We start from the raw sequence: 11594 nt of genomic DNA on the forward strand, positions 1-11594 counted from the left end.
TGGCACATCTCATTACCAAGGGTTTTGCATCCAGGAAGAAAGAGGTCATCATCTCTTTCAACTCTTCCCTCATTAGACCAGTCATCGAGTATAATGCCCCATTTGGCATGTACCTCACTAAACACCTGCAACAGCTGGAAAGGCCACAAAAGTACCTCAAAAAGAGGATCCTAGGCCTTAAACACATGCCTACATGGACAGACTCAAAAAACTCCAGCTTTTCTCTGTCTCATATCGTCTATTAAGAGGCGATCTCTGCTTGACTTACAAAGCCATGTCTGACCCAGCCCTGTTAGAAATGTTACACCTAAAGAAATCCCAATCCCTCCACACCACACACTCCAGAGACCTCAACTTCATTACCACAATCAACAGAACAAGCTGGAGAGACATGTTCATAACCCAGAGACTGCCAATGCTCTGGCATAGACCTACCATACATGTCAAGCACAGTACATCAGTGGCCGTCTTCAAGAGAAATCTTGATGTGTGGATGGGAAATCGAAAGTTTACCCCGGGGATCACTCCAGTGGCTCTCCTTGATAGAGGCAATGGGAACTAACATCGGGCAGCACGATGCCAGGGCACTTCTATGGGCTAGGCTTGTAAAGGCTTCAGGGCCACAGGCCTAGTACACACTATGAACCTATGAACCATTAGCCTAATGGGACTAACCCAGTCAACTTAGGATAAATACACAAGGATTTACTTAAGTATTGGTGACTTGTCATTTTGAATCATACCTAAATGTAAAGATATGCTGATATTTCCCTATACATTTCTGGAAAGGCAATTATTTTCATGTATTATTAGGACTCAACAGGGAAAACCTTCAGGGTGGTATTTATTTATTTATCTGTGTTTGGTGCCCTTAAAATTCCAGCTAAGTAGATTTCATTTTGTAGTACAACACCAGGGTAAAGGATCAATAGCTGCTATATGGAAACACATCATTTTTTACAGTAAGGTTTATGGTACAACCTGAAATTATAATTTAACACGCAACATAGTTTTCCATAGCAGTAAGTAACTGTTCCTAACACATGTACCCGTGATGTATCATTAAAATGCCAGTATGACATTGTAAAAAAACTACTAGTGACCATAAAGGTGAGACAAGCAACAAAATCAAATATTCATAAAAAAACCTGAATATTGCCATCTTGGACAGGAGTCTCAGTCCTTTTCAGTTAATTAACCGATGATTTCTGTGGTCACAATCAGAGTTACTAGCATAAGTTACAGATCACAGAGGACAGTGACAAGATTCAGAAAGTAGACTCTTCCTGTTGTCCTTTGTTATGTATTTAGAGTGCCATCATAGCAGTGAAATGCATTTGGGACTGCTAAAGGTTCCAAAGGTGGGCAGTGAATATAACATACATGACAGTGGCAATAGTTAATAGCTATTCATCACAATTAATATATGTGCATGTCTGCATTCTGATTATATATTTTATATTCAATCTGGTATTCAAAAGATAAGTTCATGAAACCACAGTTCAGGCATTCTCCAGCAAGGTTTCTATTACATATCACAGTCACAGAAACCTTTATGCTTTATAGCTAATTTATAATTATTTAGATATCTTGAATCCTAAGATCTACTAAGAAAATGCTCCATATCTTATATAAAATCATGATCAGCATTATTTGAAAGATGAAGAAAGCATCTGCTTGTCTATAAAATCCAAGTAATTACCTCTGCAAAATCTGACAATCTCAAATAATCATATGCATTGTAGTATAAGATACTACCGCCTAGAAACATGAGTGATGAATTTATAAAGCACTAAATCCATAACAAATTATTTTTACTAGCTGGCATTGAGTTTGTATCAATTGATATTGCTAAATGCCCTCCCACAGGAATCATAATAGAGGATTTTAAGATAGATTGGCTAACATGTAATTCCCATAATCCCAATTATTTTAAATGTCATGGGTTCTCTCAAATTATCCAATATCCCACAAGGTACAAGTCCTCTAAACTGACAGTCAGTCCTTGACTGGATACTGATAAACAGACCAGCCCAATCATTTCAATCTGGCTGCCTACCAGATGGCCTGAGTGACCACCTATCAACCTTTATAGTAAGTATCGCATATCTCAGGTTAAACATACTGTATACCAAATAAGAAACCAAAAAAAAAAACTTTGACCCCACTAACTTCACTAAAACTCTAAAGCATTGCAATTGAGAACCTGTCAAACTACTCAACCTTAATGAAGCAGTTAAATACTTCAGTTCTACCATCTTAGAAATCCTGAACACACATGCTCCTCCCAGAACTCTTAGAGTTAAATCCAATTTTGCTCCTTAGCTTACTAAAGAAACTAGATCACTAATGAAAGATAGAGATAAAGCATGGGACCAATGGCAGAAAACTAGAACCCAAGCCTCAAAACAAGCATTCCTAGTGGTAAGAAATAAAGCAAAGAAACTAATCAAACTAGACCAGACTAACTATTTCCAAATATCCAAGTGAAGCACCAAAACAACCCCCAAAAGTTCTGGACAACCATTAAAAACATACTCCCCCCAGGTAAATCTAGTACACTCACTCCAACCACTTCAAATTCGTCAGAGATTATAGCCTCCCAATTCAATAAATATTTTACGGAATCTATTCTATCTCTATCTAACTCTCATAATATCTCCTTCTCCAATGAACCACTTAAGTCAAATAACAACTACAGCTTCACCTTACTGCCAGTCTCTATGAACAAGATTAAAAAAATACTTAAAAAGTTAAAGCCCACACCTTTAGCTGCTGACAAACTACCATCAGTATTTCTAGGAATTTCCGCCAGTGCAATAGCCTACCCAGTAGCCATTCTAATCAATAGATCCATATCTGAAAGTCTAGCCCCAGAAATCTGGAAAATTTCCCATATTATCCCATTACACAAAGGAGGAAGTTCAACCGAACTGACCCATTTCTATCCTCATTTCTATCCTTTTCCCTCTATCCGAAATCCTTTAGAGGTGCATACATACACAAATCATGAAATACATAAATACTAATAAACTACTGTTGCATGCACAGCATGGCTTCCAACCTTATCACAGTACCACTACTTCTCTAATGTCTGTCACAAACACAGTGAACAACCACAGAAACTGGCAAATTCATATCTGTTATCTTTGACTTTTCTAAGGCCTTTAATATGGTCTCACACAACAAACTCATTAATGTTCTTTCTAACCTAAATCTTAGCAAATCCACTATTTTCTGGTTCCAAATCTTTCTGTCTATCTATCTATCTATCTATCTATCTATCTATCTATCTATCTCTCCTTCTTTCTTCCAGTAACTCTAGGGGTCCCTCAAGGATATATCCTAGGACCCTTACTGTTCTCCCTCTTTACAAACAGCTTACATACTTCTATACTACATCCCTCGGTCATCCAATATGCTGATGACTCCACACTAATATGTATTGCTTCATCCCTTAAAAAACTCTATTCACTGACTCAGTCTTCCTCTCTTTCTGTCGAAACATGGCATACTAACTCCCAAATAATTCTAAACCCAAATAAAACTAAACCTCTGTTTTTCCTGCCTACAAGATAAACATCACCCACTCTCCCATTTAATATTATGTCCAAGAATAATATAATCATCTCACGTCACTCATACTAAACTACTTAGGGGTAGAGATCAACTGTAATATGAAATTCAACATCCATGTCTTCAACACCATAAAGAAGGTTCACAAAAAACTGGGCCTTCTCTACAGAAATAAACAGTTTCTTACAAAAAACACTAAGGCCACAATTGCACGTACTCACCTCATCTCAACACTTCTCCATACATCACCACTGGTCACTAACCTAAGAAAAACAGACATAGGAAAACTAGAGTCCTGTTACAACAAAATTGCTAAGTTTGCCACAGATGCTCCATAGAGAGTACATCACTGTATAGCCCTAAAGCAACTCAGTTGCCTTGAACTGCCCCAACTCCTCATCTATAACTAACTTGCTCTAGTCCATAAAATTCTTTATCACTCTGATAACACCCCTGCACTACAGGGCCTACTTCATACTTACACCAGTTCTAGGACTCCCTGCTCAAGTAACAAATTCCTTCTAGATATTACTAAAGCAAATAATACTGCTGGTGAATCCCTCTTTTCAAATTCTAGAGCTAAAACATGGAACACACTACCCACAATCCTAACAATTATAACCTCATAATACAATTCAAAAATACACTCAAAGCTCACCTGGTGGATACATGGCTCTGTTTATGTAATAATCCTGGCTAATCCATACCCTGAGCCTCATATACTATCCATGTCGTATTTCTGCTACTCCTTTGCAAAATTAATAGAAAGTAAATGATATACTCTCATTCTTTTCTACGTCTCTAATCATCTCCATCGTGTAACCAACACAACTCTTCCTTGTGAATAACAAGATTTCTAAAACTCTTAATGTTTTCATTATTATTGTTTTTAATCCCTAACATATGATATACTGAAATGTACTATAGCTCTTTGATATACTAAACATTAGATATGTTCTATATGTTCTCTCATTTCCTGCATCGTAATGGTTGTATATTCATGTATTTTGTAACCATGTATAAACTAGGTATATATAACATCATAATGTATATTTTTTATCCTAGTGTATAATGTGATGTTTACTATATATGGAGGTTTTCTCCCCGCGCCTCCTCTGAAAAAGGGCGTGTGTCCAGTTGGTAATCAGGTAATCAAATGTAAAATAAAAAAATCAAATAAAAAAAATAATAATAAATACATAAATATTTAATTGTATTTTATGCAAGATATGCATCTGGCTTTGTGGAAGAAAAACATTGAACATTTGTTTCTAAGTACTGCCTTGTACAAGTCAATACTTAGAAATAGATGTTCCCTATTTTTTTTAATTAAACTAGATGAATGCCTTGTTTAGTGGACATTGATTTTTTCTTTTTTTAAAAAGCTCTCTTTGGAGTCTTTTCCAGCATTTAGCTCTGTTTGAAGTCTTTTCCAATATTTTGAAGTAAAAGTATTTAATCTCATCTTGTTAGATGGATCATCAAGACAGCTTCGGATGCAAACCATTGCTAGTTTTATAACTTCATTTTACAGGTCACTGAAACTAATAATGGTACACAGGAAAAGGTTCCGTGGTCTTTGCTCATGAAAAGAAAGAAGAAGTTGCACAATGTGCTTTAAAAGCAGCCTGCCAGCTTCCACATTTTAGTTTGAACAGGCATTGCTTCTAATTACAAATGAAACACAGAACAGCTGAATCAGCCTTATATTTTTACTGACAATAAAATCATGAATGCATAGAAGAAAAGCTGAAGGTAGTCTTCACGCCAATCTGGATAGTTACAAAATAACTGCACTTAAGTATGGTAAGCATTACAATTCTTCAGAAATTCAGTGACTATTATCTTGTATGTTGTTGTGCTTCATTTTAATAGCTGTATTAACAGTACTCCATACTGCTGTCTTGTCAACTGAGATATAATATGCTGTTTTGCTTGCAGTATTATAAATACCTTAAATGGGTTTGCTCAAAGCCTGATTTGCACGGTTTAGAGGAATTGTGAGTTTCAAAGTAAAGTTTGGAAGTATGTCATTCCAGTACATGACTTCTTTCCTGACAATTCAGTTTATGAGCTAGCATGCTGAAAGAATCCAGACTTCAGATAAATAGATTTTAATAAAGGTCATAGTAACTTGCAAAGGGACATGTTAGTAAAGAATATATGATTTTATTAAGTAAAGTACTGTTCCGAGGCTAATATGAACTATCACACTGCTGGACAGAAAAAGTTAGACTGAAAATATAAAGCTGCACATAGCTATAGATGTGTGAAAACCTTACTGACAAATGTAAATGGCATGCAAAACGGTGTGGTATAGAACTGAAGGGGACCACAGGGAACTACTGCCTTTAACACCAGGATTAAACAACAATGATTAGTGCATCACACTGCTCTGCTTTATTAACACTGTGACCACAACTGAAGGACAAAAAACATTATATTCCAAATCATTTTCATTGGAATATAGGGTGCCTGTTTGCACACTGTAGAAAGACACCACAGCCAACACGCATATTTTCAGAAGGTTACAGTAACACATGGTATATCAGTCAGAATAATTTTTGTAATGTTATTACTGACTTGTCAAGTCAGACAATGCTATGTCAGTGAAATTCAGAAAAACAAGGATGTAGGAAACATGGCAGTAAATACAATCTGTTAATAACTAGATGCTTTGTTAATTGTGTTTCATTCTTGTTCCAACATTAAGGAGACGAGGGACAAGGAGACACATAGAGTACCTCTATATCAAAATATATAAAAACAGAATAAAACAAGTTACTTGTGTTTTAATAAAGCATTACTGCTTCCAAAAAAGCTTAGTTTAGCAGAATCACCCACTTCAGAACAGCATAACATATAATACCACTGATAAAAAGAACAGAAAATTCATATAACATTACTTTCAAATTTTGATCACATGTATAAGATGCATTTCCAAAATATTCTGACAATTGGAAAATATTCATAAACCGTAGATAACCCTACCCGATATAATATGGTTCTGTTTTTGTGAAACAAACTATATTTTCTAAACTATGTAGGTTTAATCTCTTTGCAAACTACTTATGTGGCTATCAACTTATTTTACCTAGTTGACAACTTTGTCCTACATTTCACAAGATAAAAAGTTGATTTCTAGGTAGTTCATATTTTTTGTATTAAAGTCTACTTAAAAATAATTAGCACTATGGCATAACAAATGTATTTGTGGTCAGAACATTCTGGTTACTTTCATTGCAATGCACCTCTTATTGTCATTTTGCATTATGGCAAATTAAAAATCAAAACCTATCTCCTTTGCTTTTTAGAAATGAGAATGACAAACAACAGTACATTCCATAATGGAACGGATTGCGGGATGATCCGGCAGGCTTTTACATCCAGAGTGCTACCAGTACTCTACTCTCTCATCCTCCTTGGATCATTAGTTTTAAATGGTATAGCTGCATGGATATTCTTCAAAATAAGCAGCAGGAAAAGCATTGTTGTTTTTCTCAAGAACATTGTCATTGCAGACTTGGTAATGACCACAACATTTCCTTTCACTATCCTCAGCCATGCAGAAGTTGCTCCAGATATAATAAACCAGATTGTCTGTCGCTTTTCAGCCATTGTTTTCTACAACTGTATGTATATCAGCCTCATTCTTTTGACACTGATTAGCTTTGACAGGTACTTGAAAATCGTGAGGGTCTCTACCACATCTATATTTCAAACTGCAAAATTTGCCAAAACTGCTTCTGTGATGATATGGATGATAATGTTCCTTCAGGCAATGCCAAACATGATTTTAAATAAGAATGACATGAAATTAAAAAGCAGAAAAGATTGTATGAAGCTAAAAATTCAGCCTTTGGGAGAGAAATGGCATTATTTTGTGGTCTACTTCACAATGAGCATCTTTTGGGTTACTTTTGTTCTGATGGTGGTGTTCTACACTTATATATTAAAAGCAATATACAAATCACACAAAAAATTCAAGAAGGAGCCATCTGATGGGCACAGAAAATCACGACGTAACATTTTCAGCATTCTTGGAGTATTCTTTGTGTGTTTTGTGCCATACCATATTAGTAGAATTCCATTTACTGCAAGTCAATCTGGCAACAAGTTTTCCTGTACGACAGGCAATTTTTTGTTTTTCTTCAAAGAAGGGGCATTACTTCTCTCAGCAATGAATACATGTTTGGACCCAATACTATACTTTCTTTTATGCAAGTCCTTCACTGCAGCTCTGTGCAGAGAGATTAGAAGTTTACAGAATAAAAAGCAAATGAATGAACAGGTTGACTTGTCTGAAAACAAATTAAAATCAACTGTTGCAACAACAGATTCTTTTTAGCACCATTAAGGATTAGTTCCTTTACAAAAATTGGGTCACACGACCAGTCATCCCTGAATGTTAATTATCTTTGATAATATCATTTTGGAAGCTAACTAACTAAAACATTATGGTTCTGTTCCCAAATGCATGGACCTAAAGACTTAGAAACAGTTATGTTTCAGGAAATGATGAAGGTGAAAATGAACAAGGCTGGACTGAGTGTCCTAATCTTTACTACAATTACTTTCATTACTCTAGTAATCAAGATCAGGATAGTTAAAAACACAGTATGTGCTTTCTTCCATAATAAATTGATTGCATGTTTCTCAACCAATAGTAACCTCTCTTTAATCCAATGCTGCTCAATATTTAAATGCCTAAGATAGCAGTATATTAGACTAAACAGAGATTGCCCCATGGCTGACAAGTAATAGCCCTTATATTAGATCAAGCCTTAATAGCACCATTTCACAAATGCATTTTAGTATGAAATATAAAAGGCTAAGGTCCTGTTAAGTATTGTTATGATATAATTAAAAAGTGTTTTATTCCTGCTTCCTCAGATTTCTATTTCTCTCGTGCAAGTGGGAAGTAGGGCACAAATTCTGACAGCTATGCTAGGACAGTGGACAGCTATACAAATCATACTAGTGCAAGAAGTGAGTTTGCATCTTATTGGGAGAAATTTCTTTACCCCAAAGGAGCAGGGATCTTAGGCTGAAAAACTCCATTCTTGGGTGACATGGGTAAACTCCCACAGAAAATAAATGCTAGAAAGTATTATGAAAATACCTTGACAAGAAAGAAACTTTCACAAACCTGCACTCTCAATTTCTCCCTAAACTCTTGCAGAACATCACTGCATGTCCATTTGTCAGTCACGGATGACCTTTTCAGATGCATCCTTTTCCCTTGCCCTCAACAAAGGAAATCAGAAACTGATATGCACACAAAAATTGATTAACATATATTCCACAGATGTTTTCTTTCATACTCTAAAGCTCAATTAGTACCTCTTCTGAAGTGAATGAGTCCCTCATTGACTCTCTTCAAGAGGAATCTTGATGAGTGGATGGGAGATCGTAGGTTTACCCTGGGTATCACTTCTGTGTCACTGTTAGACAGAGGCACAGTATACTAACCTCGAAAAAGGGCATAGCAAAATTAATTTAAAATGGGTGGCGAAAGCCAAACACACTCTGGCTAGGCTTATAAATGCCCCAGGGCAGATAGCCTAGTATGAACCTATGAACCTATAAGAGTGAAAGTATAGGACTAAAATCCAACCATTATACCTCCCTTATGATCACAACTCCTTACCTGAGACATCAGCAACAGTCACATTGTTCCTACAGCAGGTGGGAAAATATCCCACAAGCCTTATACCTGTTATGGTTTTACACATATAGTCTAAGTCCTCATTTAAAACAATCCTCAAATCTACTGCTTCCTTTTATTTTAATTTTACTACATTCACATTACCTTAGTCTGCTTGACTAAAGTTGTTCTGCTGTTACTGCTCCAGTACTGTGTGTGAATATCATTACAGCAAAACAACAATTTCAATAATGTACATAATGAATTAATAAGTTATGTATACACTTAAAATAACTCCATTGCTGTCATTATTAATAATGATGTAAAGCATACTTCTCAATTGTACCTAATTATGAGAAATGTTGTGAGTCTTAAAATTTTACATTCCACATTGCTTCACACTGAAATTGTTTGACACATATTTGTTAAGCATGCTATAAACAAATTCCCATAGTAAATAATGCTGCATAGTATTAATACATCAAAATAACTTTTTTAAATATGAAAGAGCAGTAACCAGGTTAAGAGCTTCCTAGTTGAAGTTGTTAGTGAGTGTTTGCCATTTTGCTCATCTGTTCCACATTGTGGAATGTATGTTCCTTCTTCATTTTGGGGGTGGAAGATTGAGAGCTATGATGCACAGAGAAATTTGATTCCTTAATTCTTAACATGAATGTTGTGGTGTATATATTTCTTCACTAATTATACTTTATAATATTTATTAATTAATTTACAGATTAACACAAAAAACAAATACCTTTTTTAGGAGGTCAGAAGTGAGGACTGTCTCCTTAAGTGACATCCTACAGTAGGCAAAAGCAAACTGTGCGAATCAACATCAGGATTGTTTCTTCTTAGCAGATCTTAACCCTTGGTAGGTACATCTTGTGCAATATTATAGTGCTTATTTCTAAATAAGCAGGTAAGGGATTCAGAGTCTATTGGAATAAAAACATCAGCAAACTACAAGAAAAGTTTATAAACCAGATACCCTGACAAAATTAAATAAAAACATGAATTATGACACTGCATACAATTTTCTGTTTAGGAAGCACATTTGATATCTGTGTGGTAAAAGTAAAATATACTTATAGACAGAGTTATTATTAATGTTTATTCTAACACTTCTGTTACAATGTCCAATTGGTAGCAAATGATACTAGTCAAAGAGCCACATAAAAAGTCATTCATCATCATGTTGTATTTTGTTGCATAACGGCTTATTAACATTTCTTCAGAGTTTTAAATTACTGCTCCTATGTATGATGTGTGCTCTGTTTTTGGTTAATTGCTGTTTTACAAGCTACAAGGCTGGAAGAAGAAAAAGTGAACGTCAAAATTTATATTACTGTAATGTAACAATACAAGTATAATAGCAATGACTTTCTCTTACAAACAGGAGCTTGATGATATCCACAAACTAGTTGTTCAGAGTGATTAATTACAGGAGCATAAATCAATTTCTAACATTAAGCATCTGTAATAATGCATACTTTTTATTTCTTCTGTTAATCAGTGACTACCAGCAAACTCAAGTGTCATTTTCAAATTACATTTTAAATGAATTCTGCAATATATCCCAGCATATTATCTTATTATTTTCCTAGAGGTAAAGCTTTTGTCAACTGTACTACAGAAAGGCAGGATTAAGATTGCTGTTTTTTTTTATTTTTTGTTTTAATGGCTTGAGTGAGTGGTAATCCAGTTCAAATGCTTTAGAAATAGTTCACTATTAATTCCATAATATGAATAATCATACCCAGATTGAGCCAGTGGGAGCTTAATAACAGGGTAATAGGGCGAACAAATATATTGTTGGGGTATATCTTTGGGGGAAAGATTCCAAAAGGTAACAGATAATGATTCAGTCCTGAATGGTCTTGGTAAACACACCTTGACTACTTTGTACAGTTCTAGAAGCCAGATATGAAAAATGACATTAGGTTTCTAGAAAGAAAGCTACCAGAAAGATCCATAGGATAGAAGGAAAAAGAAGGTGGTGATGGAACAGATCTCTCACAGACTAAAGGGAACAACAGTCATTCTCAAGTGATCCCAGAAAGATAGTGGGGACATGTTACTGGTAAATGTGATCTTGCCAGGGTGATGTGAATGTTTCATTCTAAAGAACAAGGATGGAACAGAAAAGGGAATGCAGAGACAGTAGGCTGTATGGGCTAACTAGTCTGCTGACCTCCCAGAAGTACTATTTCACAGAGAAGGTTGTGGATGCTGGAAATGACTAATGGAATGGGTTGTGGAGAAGGACTTCAGAGAGTTACTGAGAAGGGCATAAGCCTGGCAGAAAAGAGATAAATGGAAACTGGGGGTGGAGAAGGACTTAAAGACAGACTAGGTGTGGCTTAATGTC

At 35.5% G+C, this 11594-nt stretch overlaps 1 protein-coding gene across 2 annotated transcripts in view; it reads left to right on the forward strand.

Moving 5' to 3' along the window:
* The window catches only part of LOC122801063 (P2Y purinoceptor 14-like), a 180696-nt gene extending 172460 nt beyond the window's left edge, over positions 1–8236 (forward strand). The window contains exons 1-2 of one of the 2 annotated variants that reach the window (XM_044070555.1): positions 5215–5382; positions 6891–8236. In XM_044070555.1, coding sequence (XP_043926490.1) covers positions 5310–5382; positions 6891–7924 — 1107 coding nt within the window. In that variant the 5' untranslated portion in view covers positions 5215–5309 and the 3' untranslated portion in view covers positions 7925–8236. Of the gene's footprint in view, positions 1–5214; positions 5383–6890 lie in introns of those variants that run through there. The other variant, XM_044070556.1, reaches the window with a different exon arrangement.
* The last annotated feature ends 3358 nt before the right edge of the window (positions 8237–11594 follow it).

The sequence above is a fragment of the Protopterus annectens genome, chromosome 4.part1 (genome assembly GCF_019279795.1).
Source record: "Protopterus annectens isolate FY-2018-M chromosome 4.part1, PAN1.0, whole genome shotgun sequence".
Lineage (NCBI taxonomy): Eukaryota > Metazoa > Chordata > Ceratodontiformes > Protopteridae > Protopterus > Protopterus annectens.